Source organism: Gambusia affinis, linkage group LG20 (assembly GCF_019740435.1).
Source record: "Gambusia affinis linkage group LG20, SWU_Gaff_1.0, whole genome shotgun sequence".
NCBI lineage: Eukaryota > Metazoa > Chordata > Actinopteri > Cyprinodontiformes > Poeciliidae > Gambusia > Gambusia affinis.
Window position 1 is genome coordinate 6,763,793 of NC_057887.1, and position 17,267 is coordinate 6,781,059.

The window sequence follows — 17,267 nt, forward strand, 5'->3', positions numbered from 1 at the left end:
GTACATTTTCTTTTTTTTTTTTCTCTCAGATATAGATATTTTTTTACTGAACAGATCTTAAACAGAAACAAAACCCGTGGATTTTAATTATATTCATTATAAAGTAGTTAGCATAAAAGCAAGAGAGAGAAAGTAAAGTCCAAAATGTATAAACCTTCTTTTGAATGATATTTCTTGGGTGCAGATGTATTTAGTATTATTCATGAATGAAATGGTAAAAAAAAAAAAAAAGAAGAAAAGAATAGAAAATCACCTTAAGAAAGTAAGATCTCCAGCAGTTTCATTTTGTGTATTTTTTTGTGGTGGAGTGATCCCTCTCGCTCGCTCTCCGTCTCGGCTTTAGTGTTTGCCGTCAGGTTCTGATGTCATCTGTCAGCGCGCCTCACCAGAAACAAATTCAAATTGGTCTCATTCCAGAAAATTTGGTCACATCTCATCTTCAGACACAATCTTCCTCCTACTCACACCGAGTGTTATTTCCACTTGTGAAATCTCGGCGGTGATGTGCGGCTGACATTTAAAGACAACAAACAGAACAATTACTGTAATGAACACTGACAAATGCTGGCTTTTTCCCCATCATGTTTTGACATTTGCTGGAGACGAGTTCAGTTTTTCTTTTTTTCCGTTTTTTTTTTTTTGGGGTTTTTTTCCCCGCCACGTCGAGCGTCAAGCACCAATGTCATTCTCTTTTTCATTTTTTTTTTTTTTTTCTTCATTCAGAGTCTTGTCTCTTCTTTTCCCCTGAAACTGCTCAGCTGTCTTGGTTATTTTTCCTCCGTGCCTCGTCTCATTCCCCGTCTTCATCCCTCACTGTCTCCTCTGGCCATTCCAGATGACCTGGGAATATTTGCCTCTTCTTTCATTTCCCTCTCCCCCGTCCTCTGCTGACGCTCTCCGTCCTCACCTGGAACGTTCGGCAAGAAGCAAGATGAGGACATTTGTCTCAATCCTTTGTGCAAAAAATCGTCAAATGTCTCTTTGAGAATTAACAGTGAAAAAGAAAAACAAAAGCCGAATTTGTGTGGAAGTATATTTCTTTTTTTTTTAAAAAGCCAATGATCTATCTCCCTCGTCCTTCTATCATTCCCTTTCATATTACCTTTGTCATGTAAAATTTCATCTTCAGTCTCTCCATGACCGAAGAGGACACAGAAAAGAGAAGTGTGTGTGTGTGTGTGTGTGTGAGAGAGGGTCAGCGGAAAGCGTGCAGCGTGGCCTTCATGCCAGTCAGCTCTGCTTATCTGGACAGCGTGATGCTCATTTGTCACCCTGCATTTGGTCTCTCCTTCCTGCCTGCGTGTGTGTGTGTGTGTGTGGGGGGGGGGGGGGGGATGTGCAGGCGTGTGTCACAGTGTGTGTGTTTCCTGGGTGCTTGGTCAGGGTGACATGTGGACAGGCTGGCTGCTAGCTGACTGTCGTCTCAACACCATCCAGCTCGTCTGTGCGCTCGGGTGCCAGCAGCGCTCTTGGTGGTGTTAGATTTGTGCTGGCAGATGATGCAGTTCCACAGATGTGTCACACATGTGGTCAGTGTGTGGGTTGGCATGGAAAGCTTCTATATTTATTTATTTATTTTCCACATTTTGAAGGGATCGTTAGGTTGGACATTCGACGTTGGGCTTTGTGTAGTAATTATGAGCAGTCAGTAGCTTACCAGGAACGAGAGTGAGATTTTTACCAGAAATTGAGAGTTTATGTATATATGAACCCATCTGTGATTTTCCAGTTCTCTCTACATTCTTGTTAATTTCGGTGACTGGTGGTCAGTCATCAACCTAAGTGGACCACTCAACTCAACTCATCATTTTGCAAGTTATTTTATTGATTTCTTACGAGTGGCTCATTTCGCTCCTGTTGTCACCGAGTTGCAAATGATACAGTTCTGTTTTTGTGATTGTATTTAAATTTTATTTTTTTTCATTTTCCCACTCTTATGCCTTTTGGGGAGTTTGTGACATCTTTTAAATGCGGGTTTTATTGTCGCATAAGCTTTATTGGCAGCATAACGACATCTCTGACTGCTTATACAAGCAGGAGTAAAGCCAAAAATCACATTTTTCAATTTTAGTTTGTCGCTACTGGCTTCTTTGGCCGACTCAACTCTATACAAATTCACAAAAATCTCTCCCAATATAGCTAAAGTGACCGTATAATCACAAAGTCACTTCTCGAGGAAAGATCACCCATGGAGCTCCAGACTGATGACGGTTGCCATTTTATATCATACGCCTTTTCCCAACAATCTCACAAACTGCCTTCGTGCCAAGCTTTGTCACAGCTTATCGTCTTGTCCCTGACCTCCTTTGACTTTCTCCTCTGAACTCTCTCCAACCAGGTGTCCAACCTCTACCTGTACGACAGCGTTCTGATGCTGGCCAACGCTTTCTACAGGAAGCTGGAGGACAGGAAGTGGCACAGCATGGCGAGCCTAAACTGCATCAAAAAGTCGACCAAGCCATGGAACGGTGGCTGGTCCATGCTGGAGACCATTCAGAAGGTAAAGGATGCCCGGCCTTCATCATTTAGTTTCATTCAGTTCTCTTGATTTTCTTCAGTTTTTTTTATGGTTCAAGGGTTTTGATCAGTGTTGTGCATTGTTGCACTCAATTTTTTTTATTAATTTTCTTATTTTTTTAGGTGGGTGGGCACATATATGTAGGTGTCAGGTAGAAAAACTCCAATATATGCATTTCTGACTTTTTCTTTTTTTTGATATTGTCTAAGTTAGACCATCAATCAGCAGTCATTTTGTCTGTATCTCGAAATATGTTGCAAATGAGCTGAATCGCCATCAGATTTTGTTCTTTGCTTTCTGCAAGCAGAAATGTGTTTGCAAATTGAGCCACATTAAAATGTAACGTGTGGGTAGACCATAAAACAATAAGCAACCGAGATAGACCAGAAAAACTACTAATTAGCACAAGACAGTGGTGATTAGCACTGTCTTGCGCTAATTGCTATAAGACAGTAAATACCATTGTCACCTAAAAATCACATTTTGCTGCAATAAGACCATTTAATTACAATGCTTAATTACATATGCTAATTTGTATGGAAATTTGTGATATCACAAGAAATCACCGGTGTGATTCAGCCTCATTTAAAATAGGAGAGGTTTTTTTATTTTTTTTTGTCTAATTTCATTTAAAATAACCATCAGGATTTGTCCATCACACGTTGGGATAACAAGAGACAGAATAAAGCGCCTCCAGTTAACAGAAGCTGAATCGAACCTGACGTGTAAACGCGACACAGACGTGAAACCTGATTCTGATGCGTCTCGTAATTCCAGCCGGATTTTTGTTCTCATGCTCTAATTGGCAAAAGAAGCTTTTCAGCCGTGCTGATCAATTCCTCAGAGCAAAATGTGCTGCTTGTTATTAAAAAGAAGAAAAAAACAAAAAAAACAGCAATTTGGGTCTTTGACATGTATGAAAGTAGCAACCGCACAGCTCATTAGGGTCATTCCTGTTTGTCTAAAACACTCATAAAGGTAACACAGAGGAAACGATTTTATGATGCAGTTGAAGATAAAATATAATTCGATATCGATGAAAGATACAAAACTCCAGTTAATGAAGGAGTTCTACGCTGAGCCTGATTTTATGCGGACATCATGTTTTTTTTTTTGTTGTATGTTACTTTGATGCAGCTTCTCATTGTGAATGCTGATAGCATCGCTGAATTATCGGTGCGCTCAACTGAGCTCAAATATTCAGTGTTTGGTTTGATTCCTTACTAAATGACGAAGAAACACGACCTTCATTTTAGTCCAGGTATACACTCCCAGTGTGGCCTTTTCTTAGCTTCCAAGAAAAATCTTCAATTCCTGGTAGTTCAGCCTGCAAAAAAAACAAAACAACAACAAACAAAACCATGATTGAAGGTTGAGAGGTTTAACTGTTAAAGAGGCAAAGACTGAAACCAAATTGCCTGTTTTCAGTGGAACTTGATCCTGATTATATATTAGTGTTTCTCAACATTTTAGCCTTTTTAGAGCACAGTCTTCAAACTCTTACACCCTTTTAAAATCTCTCTTGGTTTATGGAGTTGAAAGCACTGAAATTTTACAACTTAGCCTGGAATTGCTTCAAAAAGCAACTCATTTCATCTACAAATCTAAGAGATGAATTTCAATCAGTCCAAAATTGCTGCTGGTATTTATTATTCTGAAGAAAATCATTTGAGCTTCACCTTTTGATTAGGGGCAATTTATTCTGGTTTTTAATAAATATACTATTTCCTAAATTACCGTGCTCTTGGTGTATGAAGAAATGTTTATGAAAGTGACGGAGGAACAGACGGGCATTGGAGTTCAGGTTTTTACAGAAAGCCCTTCCAAACCCCAGACGTCTGAACCATACAGTCTCTCCTGGCAAACACCCCAACTGACCTTTTACGCCCAACATTGGGTCATTTAGTCTTCTGCACTGTTGAGATGCCTGTCTTCAGTCTTACTTAACATGCAATAGGAGCTACCGTGGGTCATGGTTTGACATTTTACCCACAGCCTTTCTGTGGAAAAGACACCAACTGAGCAGGTTTATCAACTTCTTATGATAGTTTTCATGGCGTCTTCTTTCACTGCAAAAGCTCTTCAGAAAGACCAAGAGGGGTACAGGAAACAGCTGGCTCATCTTTAACGTATGAAGCAAACCTATTCTGATCTGTAAAACTTTGAACCAAATACTTACATACGCTGTATAAAAAAAAAACAGCTTTTAATTAAGCTGTAATTAAGCTGTAATTAATTACAGCTTTTAATTAATTACACCTTAATTAATTAAAAGCTTTTCATGAGGAGCAGCTCATGAAAAGAGCTGCTGCTCTATTTTAAGGCAACCCCTTTTCTTACTGGTTGTGGCATTATTAAGGAAGAAAGTTGTGGACCCCCAGTTGTGCTGGTTTTCCCTGGGTGGCATTTTCAGATGCCCGAAGGCGCCATCTTCATCGGATTCAAATAACTGTACACATGTAGGAGCAACATGGGAATATTAAGTCATCATGGCTCTAAGGAAGGAAACTTGTTCTATGCTCAGAAGAAAAGTCTTATGATGTGATGTGTGCATGTCAACCCCAGGCAAAGAGCAGGAGACTTTGTGAAGATGCTAGTAAAGTAACATGTCAAGGCTTTAGCCAAGAAGTTAAAGGTTTTCACAGATGGGTCTTCCAAATAGATACGGACCCCCTAATTAAATAAATAAATGGGCAATTGTCCTGGTTTTGGACAGAGCGGGAGTTTAAATGTCAACAGTGCAAAAAAAACCTGCTTTTTTTTGGATGCAAGAAAACCTGTCTCGTCTTGGCGAATTTAAGCTTAGATTCGGCTAAGACTGGTGACCGTACGCAGTGAGTCACTGAATACACAATTAAGCAGGTTCGGCGTCTTCCACTTGACCAGCAGGTTTAACATGTTTCCTGCAAGGAGGACTGTGTTACTGCTACTTCCATGACTTCTGACAAGAGTCCAAGAATCTCATGAAAAAGAGCCTGTGACTAACAAGAAGCTTAGCCACACAGGTAGACTATGACAGATGAGTCATTATTACAATGTTAAATGTTATATTGAAATGCTAGCAATAAACTTGCTATGGTAATCATATTTTCATTTAATTAGCTTTTTTTAATTCCAGATTAATCATCATTTCCTTGGAAAAGTTCAGTAAACAAGCAAGGTTTATATGTTTGATTTAGTGATATGTTTAAATACCCCTAGCCATTTTTGAACATCCTCTCCTCTCTCGCTCTCTCCCTGCTCCTCCGTCGTTTCAGGGGAACATCACAGGTCTGACAGGCATCATGGACTTTAAGGAGAGCGGCTCAAACTCCCACGTCCAGTTTGAGATCCTTGGCTCCAGTTTCAGTGAGACCTTTGGCAAAGACATCAAAAGGGTAAGTTCACGTAAAGTTGAAGTTGAACCTGAAAATTTCCCGTTGCACAGCCGTCGCTTTAGTCGCCTCGCCATGTGATGCGGTCGGCCAGTTCTAGCAAACCTTTTCACAAACGTCACGGTTCTCCAAATCCCTGCAGGTTGCGTTGGCACAGAGCTTGACAGCGCTGCTTTATTCTGCCCAAAGGAGAGCTGCTGGCTGTTTTTGTTGTCATTACAATTAAACGTCATCTGTCATTAAGCCTGTTGAGATGTAATGTAGTGATGCATGTCACTCCCATCCAGGGATCACATGAGGACATGCACCTACCAGTAGTTCTTTTGAAGATTTAACACTTTATAACCGGAAGCTTCCAAAGGGTCGATGAAGTAGATTATTGTAAACTTTTATTCCCTCAAACTACGATCACACTTGAGTTTTCTGAGCTTAAAATTCTGAGAAGGAGAGAACTGCAAAGACGTGTAGGTCATCTTATTGCGTATTGTTATCTCAAATGTAAAGACTGTTATGTCTCTACATGTTGAGATGATCAATGCCATCTAGAAATCAGGAATTAATAACTCAAACGAATACTTCCAGTCTCCAATAAGGCTTGAATGGATCATGTTTGGTTTAATTTAATTTCCCTTTAAATACAATTAAGTATTTATGAATTTTGGGAAGTTTACGATATTCCACTTATTTAAAACAGAAATTTGTAATTTATGGAAATCTATACATTTTACTGGTCAACTTACAATATGTGAAGTTGCCATGAATGTCTTAGTGTATCTGAGAATGTCTGAGCTTGTTTTTGGGGTAGATGTGAAACAATGCACACGTTTCTCAAATGACTGCTTGTACCCTGAGGTCAGTTTGGTCTTGCAACAAGATGCCTGCTGTGTCTAGAAGAAGGGACGTGTTGGGTGACATGGGCTATGTGTTTACTGGCGCTTTAGTACATGCTTTGCAGAAGACATCATGAAAAAGGAAATAATTTGAGTGGTGGTTGTACCAGGTTATGCAAAGCAGAATAATTTGGGATTTGAGACCAAATAAAACATTTTAGCAACATTAACCTAGGGATTATTCACACATTCTAGAATTTAATTAACACATTTTAATTTACATTAAAGTATTTAAATGAGGTCATACTTTTTTCAGACGCAAAAGGTGAGGACTGGTATTCCAGTTAACCGTTTTGTGGAAAGCAACTGATTCTTTGCAGCAGCAGTTCTGCACAACATGCAACGTCAGACCAGAACATTAAATATCTGCAGCTGTAGTGTGTCGTTTTAAGAAACCAACACAATCCTGGCATTATTTTTTTCCCCATGAGTCTTAACCATTGGATCCCCATTAGTGCCCCGTGGGACCCACAGTTGTTGACTTACCCATTATTTATGCAGCTGTGAACACAAACACTTGTCAGTTCATTAATTTTTCCAATCATTGAAAAAGTTGTTGAACCATGTTACGGTAACCTTGATGAAAAGCGTTCACGATCCCATCCGTACACAGTCATCCATTGCCATCAAACCACTTAGTGCTTAACAAGACGAATGAGGTTTTAATTATCAATCAGAAGAGTTTTGTTCCATCCACCCTGTAAATACACAAAGATGCTATCTTTCCGTGGCTTAACCCATTTGCAAGAGCTGCGAAATATAATTGAACCCTGCAAGACATCGCTACATCTCCAAGCGTCACATTGACCGCCCAGTGATGTGCTTTGCATGCCTGAGATAATAGAAACTTGATTATGTTGTGCAATAATGGAACTTATGATTAACCTCTGTCGCCCACAAAACCCACTAATTCAATCAGTCTCGTTTTCTCTGATGGAGCAAAAGTTCTGATAGTGTTATTACGTACGGCACTGGAAGGCATATTAGTGCAGTGTTTTTAATTATGATATGCAAAGCTACATTGTTTCAATCAGTTTGTAAAAAAAGAATAAAAATGCACAACCCTCAGCCAATACCATGAACCAATGTCCTTACGTAATATTTAATTATGTAAGGACATTGGTCATAAAAAAAGTAAAATAAGAAAACATTTCAGTCATGATTCACTTATAGCCTAGGAGCGGTCATAAATGGGAAAATGGTCGAACATTTTTGTGATGACGTTCTGAAGACGAAGTGTCGGAAACAGCGTCTTAAAGAGACGGAGGCTCAAATTCACAGCATCAAATTAGAAAGTCGAATTTCTTTCAAGCTATGTTTGATATATACGGCATTTTTATAACGACTGAAGGTGACATAGTTGCTTTTGTGCCAGGAAAATACACAATAATATTTATATATATATATATATATATATATATAGATATATATATATATATATATATATATATATATATATATATATATATATATATATATATATATATATATATAAATGATTGAAAAGATCTGAAGAATAGGAAAGTAAAAATGGAGTTAAAGGAAAGAAAATCTGAAGGGAATGAAAAAGAGAAGAAAAGGGTAAAAAAAAAAGGGAATGTAAATAAAAAGGACTGAGAGAAATGAGAGTGTCGTAAAAGGATAAGTCAAATAGAAATATTAAGCTGTAGGGGCATAAAGTGAAGGATAAAAGTACATAAGAATCTGAAAGTAAAATAAAGGAGGTAAGAAAATTGAAAAAGTGCTATGGGAAGACCCAAAGAAAAGCGACAGTGCACTAACAATCACCAAGGCAAAGTGAAGAGGAGGAGGCAATATAAGAAAGAACAGGACAAGCAGGGTGGTGAAATGTACACAAACAAAATGAATGAATATTAGTGATAGAAAGTACGGACATGGCAGCAGCAGATGACCCAAAAATAAAATACAATACGGAAATGGGAGCTAGCAACAAGAGAGAAAAAATACATTCCAATTGGAAGAGAGGAAATGAAGGGAAAAAAACCGAAAAGCTGTAAAGCAGAACAAGAGTACGTTAACAACACCATCAGAGAGATTTACACAATAAAAACAATAAGTTTGCAGATGAATGCAGGACCAGGGACCACATGTAAATGGAAATCTGTTTTTAACTGTTGTTTTTTTTCTTTTTTATCTATGTATGTATTTGGTCACATAAGACATTCACAGAAATGCTGTTGCTGTTTGGCCAATTCAGATGATTTATCATGCTGCAGGAAGTGTATGTCAGCGTAGCACACACTCACACACCTAGTTGCTGCTGCTGCAGTAATCAAGATTTAATCACCTGGCTTCTCTTTGAGTTATGACTCCCTCTGGGTTGCATAATGGCCGTTATGAGAATGCAGGTCCGCTGCTACACATGCGTGTTTGTGCACATGCTGCTACATTAATAGAGTCATATCAAAACACCGACACACACTGCGCAGACCTCACAGTCTGCATATATTTGAAAACAAATTTAACAAATAGATATTAAAACACAGCACATTTTGCATCAATTATGTGACATTCATTTGCATTCAGCTTTGGGAACGCAGATGGCTTTTGTGTTGTTTCTTTGGTTTTCAAAAATCCGTTTTAGGCTCAAAACACAGCGTGTTGTGCGGGAACTTCTTAAGCACCTGCGCCCAGCTATCTCAGCTCGCAGCTGAACCCTGCCTTTAATTTGTAGGCCACTTAAAACCAGATTAACCCAAACTCATCCAAAAGGATTTCTCGCACAAAAGGCTCCTGGTTTCCCCCCAGAGTGGACCTAATAGCTGATAGGATTTAGCTTTTTATTTTGGTTTGACAACACTAGTTGTGACACTACACAAGCGATACAACTTTAAAATCAAATGTTATTTGACAAGGACCTCCATAAATGTTTTGGTAGCCTTGTTGCTCTGGAGCATACAGGAGCTTTAACACCATGCCAAGGCTAAAAGCAACAAACTTAAGAGGGGCAACTACTGCTTCCATTAGTCTATTTACAGGTTGTCTGAAGTCTACAGATACAAAGATTTAAGGTCTTCCCAGTCAACTTTAGCACTCATGTATTTGTTTATTTATTTGGACTCCCAATAGCCATTGCCAAAGCAATGGCTACTCTTCTTGGGGCCCTCATCATACATCAACATAGCATTTGTAACACAGATGCAACAGGTGAGGATTCCAGTTAACCGTAATTGTATAATTCTGACACTTATATGATCAAATAAACAAGTTATTAAAACATTTAGTATGTTAGATACTACAATGTTTCCAAGAAAGCATAAAAAGGTAATTCCAACCTTTTTTCTAAACAAGGCCCAGCCTTATGTATTGTATTGCTTGTTATACCCATTTTGTGAGTTGTTTTGTGTCACTCATAAGCAAACATTGCAGGTAAATTGACACGGATGCCATTAACAAACACTATGCATTAATCAGGCTGATTACTACTGAAATTACAAACTCTTGCTGCTGTTTTTGTTTTTTGTTTTTTGGAGAAAAAAAAGACAATATACAATGTTTCACTCTTAAAGCCAAACGAGTCTCCGTCCTGTACGTCGGACATTTTATACGCACTTGTCCGATTTCTCAGATCCAAAGCCAAGAGTGAGCTATGCATCTTATCCGGCATCATTACTTATGCTGCTTCCAGAGTGAATCTGTTTGCCGGGAGAGAATGATGACGACGGCGAGAGTCGAGCTCAAACGGAAAAGTTTTATAGAGTTTGCGACGTGTAGGTAGGTGTTTTCTTTCTGGCCGGCAGTGAGTTATCAGCTGCTCGCTCTCATTATGCGCACACGCTCCATTCATTTTCCCCCTACAGTGTTCTTCTTATCCCAATCTCCATCTCCATCTTTGCACGCCGCTCTCGGCTCTGCTCACCCCTCGTACGGCCATTCCTCAAAGCAAATTTTCCCCGCAGATGGAACACACACACCTCCACTTTCCACCTTCACATCAGACCTGATGGAGATTGAAATGTTATTTCCCTGTTTTCCTGTGAAACTTGTATGTCTTTCAAACCTCCCCCACGTGCCATCCCATCCGTCCTCGTCTTTCTCATCTCGTTCACTTCTGATGCGTCGTCCCACCAATTTGCTGTCGGTAAATCGCCCTCCTCCAACCGACAGATTAAGAAAACCGTTTTGTTTTTTTTTTCTTTTCCCCACCCCATCCTCTTCAGATGGCAACGTGTCAGAAGATATTATGCTCTCGCCCACTTTTCTCAGAGGGAGTGTCTGTGAGTGACTGTTTTTAATCAGACGCCGGACGGCCTCTGGGATGACTGCGGCAGACAGATAACCTCTCCAACTTTTAATAGGGCCAGATTTAGTTCCAGTGGGTTTCAAACTCCGATCTGAGAACTCTCAAGAGCCCGTCGCCGAAAAAAAAAAAGAAAAAAAAAAAGAGAGAGAGAACTGAAGAACTCTCCAATTATGGTGAAATTAGATGATTAGTCCACTCGCCGGTGGATTTGTGTGCTGTTGTTCATCCTGTAATAGACGACGCAACTCCAGCATCTCCACAGCCTCTCCAGTGTTTAATTTATATTCCACCTTTCCCTCACAATCAGCAGTCATCCGCTGTGCATTTATTTGGCCGACGTAGACAAATGTTTGCGCTGACCTTAAATAATAAATGCAAAGCATCGTACATAAGCCGCTGTGTTTTAATGAAACGCACAGAATGGCAGAGTATATCATGATCAATGCATGTTTACATCTTTCGTCTCTCCGCCTCATCTTTGTTGCTGCCGACACTTTTCTTTCTCTTGTACTTTTCACAAAAGAGCGAAGGAGCTTTGTGGTATTTTGACAAGGACAGAAATTACCCACCCATTTGTATGTAATGGGTCCCACATTGTTACCGTCTCCTCAGAAATGAATCCATTAGAAACGTTGGAGAACAAAAATGAGACTCAGTTGGTGCTAATTTCAAATCCCTGAGGTAATTTGAAGTCGTTAACAACAATTTGTGCCTTTGAAAACTAGAAGCTTGCTAATTTCTATGAATAATACATTAAACAAGATAGATATTTTGTTCCTTTTTCATTTTTTGCTTTCAAAGCAGCAAAGATGGAGTCCTTTTTTTTGTTTTTTTTCCTCATAGGCGTGGGCAGTGATGAATGGCTCCTGAGCTCTCGCACATCCTATAAAGAGACACCAAATTAGGTTCGCTGATAATAGCAGGACAGAAAATGAAAAAGCTGTGAGAAAACAGACAAAAAAAAGAAGAAAAAAAAAAAAGAAAAACCAGATGTAATGTTTGGCTTTCAAGAGAAACCAGATAGAAAAACATCAGCTGGCGCTCAGCTTTCGCCTGCTAACCACTGTTGGTGAGCCTCAAAGGAACACAGTGTTAGGTGAGAGGATTCTCAAATAAAGTTTTGGAAAGTTTGGCTTTCCAGGACAGCAAAACAAAATTAAGCCAGGATGCAGAGAGATTCATTTCAGCCTTTTTGTCATTCTGCTGCTGCTGGCGTTCTCACTAAAACCAGGAAGATAGAGCACATAACACCAGTTTTAAAGTCCCTCCACTGGCTCAAAGAATAGACTTTAAAATACTGTTAGTTTATAAATCACTGAATGGTTTGGCAACACAATACATTAAAGATCTGTTGTTGTTGTATCAACCTTCCAGAACCTCTCAGGTTCTGGTTCTGATTCTGCTCTGCATCCCCAGAACCAGAACCAAACGAGGAGAAGCAGCATTTAGTATCTATGCACCACAAATTTGGAACAAACTTTCAGAAAACTGTAAAACAGCCAAAACACTGACTTCTTTTAAATCTAGACTAACCCACCTGTTTAGGATTGTATGTGAAACGTAATCAATTACAAATTTATTGATGGAACTTGACTTAATGTTTTGATTGTTGATTCTATGTTGCATTGTGTTTTTGTGTTTGATTTGATGTAAAGCACTTTGAAATGCCTTGCTGCTGAAATGTGCTATACAAATAAAATTTGATTTGATTTGATTTGATTTGATTTGATTTGATTTGATTTGATTCTGGTGCCAAACCAGAATGAGAAAAAGCATCAATTTAGAAAGTTCTGGAAGCAGAAATCAGACTTTGACTATTTCATTTTGAGTGAAATTGGATGGTTTCTTCTTATAAATGTAAACTAGAAATGATTCCAGGGAGCATACCATTTAATGAAAACCAAACTGTAGGTTTAACATTTGGTTAAACAACACAATTGGTTAATATGCTTCAAAGAATTTTTCTACTTTCAAGAATGTGCTAATTTACACCCAGGTAGCTCAATCGAGTTTAGTTCTCAGCGCTGTAGAATTTTAGGAAATTAAATAGTTAATTATCCAAACAATTGTGGTTTGGTAACCGTGAACATTGGTGTCAAGATTTTGAAATTTTTCAGGATGGCCTTACAGAGCCACAGCCTGGTGAAGAGAACTGAAGCAAAACATGAAATGTGCATTCCAGCCCTCTCCTAGATCCACTCAATATATTAAAATATTGTTATAAAGTCCATTTATGTCAGGTACCGTATCACTAAATCCAAATTATTTAGATTAGTTACACACAAATGGATGTCGAAAGCCTTTGTTTCTTTTAAATTGGATAGTTTTCTGCTTCTAGTTAATGGAAGCATATTTAAAATTCGGATATTGCATCAGAAAAATTAATACAGAAAAGTAGTCTCAATGAAAAGTATGACTTAATACCTGCCTAAAGGTTCTCAGTTGTCAAAGGGCGCTTTTAATCTAGCAAATGAACCTTATCGGAATGCACATTGTAATTTATTGCAAATTATTTTATGATAAACTGTAGGGAAGAAAGCAAAACAAGCAACTGAATTTCTTCTGCACAGAGATTGGACTCCATCGACTTAAAAGGATCACATAGTAGAGTTTCTGTTCCACTGCTTAGTATTTCATGTTAGTTTGTGCATTTTAAGTAAGGATTCCTTCTGGAAATCTTTCATGGTTCACTGTGGGGAAGGCTCCAGGCAGCCACAGTTATTCCTGCAAAGATTGTACCTGAAAGTCTGTCTTTGGAACCCCTTTGGACTTCTCCCAGATAAGACCAGAGGAGGTACCCTAGAGACCACTGAAGCACAGAGGTGGACGATGTGTAGCATATAAATTAAATGCAATTTATTATCAAATGTTTTCACCCTTGTTTTGTAAAGAACCGTGTGGATTTCCAGGACACTCTATCCTACTAACCGGGATGATGGCTTTTAGTTGAGTTGAAATCAAGAGCAATGATTGTGCAAGAACATTTGAGCGGAATCAAAAGTTCTGAACTGTTTTGCTAACAAGCTGCCGATTTAGAGGAACTCTTCCTAAGCATGATTAGGGATAAAGTGAGTTCCCTGTGTGTCTGTTAAGACGCAGGATTTCAGGGGAACGAGAATATAAAGCGAATAAAGCAAAAACCTCAGCTGTATTTGTCAGAATTGGTTCTGAACACTAAGAAGGTTGTTTTTCCATTTCTGCTTAGCTCAAAATAACTCGCACCACTTTAAGGTTAAATTGATCAGATGCTTGGGAAAAATAAAATAAAATGGCCGCTCAGTTAATTTGAACTCATTTTCCTATTTCTTTCTCTTTTTTCCCCCCTATTTCTCAAAGGAGAAAAACATCCAACTTCCTTTGAGTACACGCCGTTGATCATAATTTAAAGTATGCTGGTATGAACCTGGTTGTTCAGCATTTTCTGACATTTCTCCCTGTAAAAGTCCAATTAAAACAAGTGTTCCTGCTATTCTAATGCTGCTCTAACTCCCTGACCCTCACCAGTCCATGTTAAGGTGAAGATAAAAGGAAGTGGAAAAATAACTTATGAAAACACACACAACAGTGAAGTCAGTGTCTCTCACAGTGTGAAGCTCGGTGAGTGTTAGAAACATCAAATAGCTCCCTTTCATCAGACGTTGTTGTGTTCGATGAAACAAAGACAGCAGAGAGGAAAGTTCTGTGTTACAACATGGCAAATACTATCGCTTAACAGTAGCTGCGTTTGCATTGCAAGTGTGCTTAAAACTATACGACAACTAAAGAAACAAACATAATTTCCCAATTGTAATGTTTCCATTATATGCATATATAAGAAACACAATTAAAATCATTTGTTCAGGCAACAAGTTTTTAAAGAAACATGCTGCGCCGTCTTCCACCTGCCATTTCCTGTCATCTTCTTTGTCTTTTCTGCCAATAGCAACGTCTGGTTGTTGATCACATGACTTGTGTGATGCAGAAAAAATTTTCACATTGCAGTTTTGCAAAGTAGATTATTTTCAAAACAGCCGAAAAACCACCTCATCCTGCCACAAAACTTTTTTTTTAATGATTTTTATTTTTTTTTATTTCCAAATTGCTGGTTTTCCATTAAACAAATGTATATATGGTCAATAGAAATGCAGCTAGTGTCATGTTTGGTATTAAACCAACACATAGAAGCTGTTTTACTTTGACACATAGGCAATTATGTTTTATTATTTCTTATATTTTGTCCACTACTCTTCTCTCTCTCTCTCGATCTCTCGATATATATATATATTATAAATTATATATCTAAATTATATAGAGTTAATTTAGGTGATCAAGAGTTTACTTAATGTCTTTCTTCAATAACTGTCTTCTTCGTTGCTCTTTTTTATCAAAAGTATTTACTGTACATTCACATAGACTCAAACTCACCTGCTGTCCGTGCTGCTTCTAGTGTAAGCTCTGCACTGGTGGTATCATGATTCCATTAAAAAACATTCTCGCTAAGAGCATCGTTCTGCACTGCAAGATAATTAAAAGTCGGTGCAAAAGCGGAGACGCTTTAACTCAATCAGCTCAAGTCACTCTGTAAGTTATTGCCAAGTGTTTAGCGCAGCATAAAGCACAAAGGCTTCTGCACACGGCAAGCCTCGCTCTGTCAGAAGACGCATTACAGCCCACGCCGTCGGACTGACAGGTGATCTCTGGGACAAACTTACTGCAGCGACAGCCGAGTCACGAGGGCTCGGAGCTGTAACTCACACCCTCTAAAAAGTCATTTTAGATCACCAATCAAAGGGAAGGATGAGGAGGAGGTGAAAGTGTGGAAGTAAAAAGAAAAGGCGGGGGAGGACTCGAGGTGTGGGGGTTCAAGAGGGGTGAAGTGAGAAACGGTGCCAATTGCTGGCTTTTCCCTCTGCTGTCCATGGGAGAGCGAGTTACCAAAATCCAACCAGGCCGTCCGTTTGGATGACAGGAGGAGAGAGGGAAGGCCTGACATTTCAGTGAGAAGAGGGGAATCGGGAATAATGCATGAGCGTCAGGGGAGAACGGTGCGACATGACGAGAAGGAGCGGGGGAGGAAGCGGGACGGACTTTCAAATTTGCTGCTTTATGAGGAGGCTTCAGCTGATCGTCGTTAAATTTTAAGCTTCTTACTGAAAAACGGATGAAAACTCTCTCGTCTATTTTCCGCAAACTAAGTTATTCGTTTTAAAGGCCGGAAATCTTTTGATGTTTTCAAGTCTTTATGGTGAATATTTTAAAAAGGACGCCGTCGAAGCTCCGTGCGTCGACACTGAAGCATATCGGTTTATCTCAGCAAGTTGGAAAACATCAATAAAATGTCCTATTCAAATCAAAACTTGAAATCGTAAAGATTCAGAGTTAATTCACAGCTAGTGAAATTCAGACATTATTGTTTAAATTTGTGCCTATTGTGATGTATCTCCATGTATTCCCCAGTTGGTTGGTTTTTACATGGATTATAGCATCGTTGCAGCAGCCAGGAGGAGATCAGCCCGTGGTTCAGCTGAGGTGTTAAAACGCCCAGGTTGCTTTAATGCCAGCCTTCAGCTCATCTGCATTGTTGGCTCTGGTGTCTGTTATCCCCTCCCTCCTGACTATACCCTATTGATTCTCTCTGGGAGTCTGCTGGCCAGTCCAGCATAGTGATGCAATGGTCATTAAAGGAGGTATTGGTTCTTTTGGATGTGTAGGCAGGTGTGAAGTCCTGCAGGACAGGAAATCAGCATCACTATAAACATGTTGGCTGAGGGAAGTGCTCTAAAAAATCTTGGAGTTATTTATTTATTTTTTTTTATCAGACTTGCTGTCTGTCTAGCTAGCTAGCCAGCAAATTAAGTTTAATGTAAAATTTTTAATCCTATTCAATCCCTAAATGTTTCAACTGTGCAACATCCACTAAAAATAATTCATAGCTTTAATTGAAAAGGTTTGAAATGAATCTGTGTTCATGTTTGTCGTTTACCTTTATTACTTTTGTTTGTTTCCAACATTCTGTTTTCTTGAACTTGTGACAAATTATGTCGCTGTAGGAGGCCAGATTTCAATTTTAACTCCCATGTTCATTTTCTTTGATTCACTTTCGCTTAGTTCAGCGGTTTTGGAAAATATATTAAGAACATATTTACACATACTGGGTTGAGCTGTCAAAAGAATACCAGGACCTGTTCGGCAGCAAAGTGCTACATCAATCATGTTTGTTCAGACATATAGGAGCCCAAAAG

General features: G+C 38.9%; 1 protein-coding gene across 5 annotated transcripts in view; it reads left to right on the forward strand.

Moving 5' to 3' along the window:
- The window catches only part of grid1b (glutamate receptor, ionotropic, delta 1b), a 442,704-nt gene that overhangs the window by 377,718 nt on the left and 47,719 nt on the right, over positions 1 to 17,267 (forward strand). For all 5 annotated transcript variants that reach the window (XM_044102209.1, XM_044102212.1, XM_044102211.1 and 2 more), the window contains exons 7-8: positions 2,339 to 2,500; positions 5,776 to 5,895. In XM_044102209.1, coding sequence (XP_043958144.1) covers positions 2,339 to 2,500; positions 5,776 to 5,895 — 282 coding nt within the window. The remainder of the gene's footprint in view (positions 1 to 2,338; positions 2,501 to 5,775; positions 5,896 to 17,267) is intronic.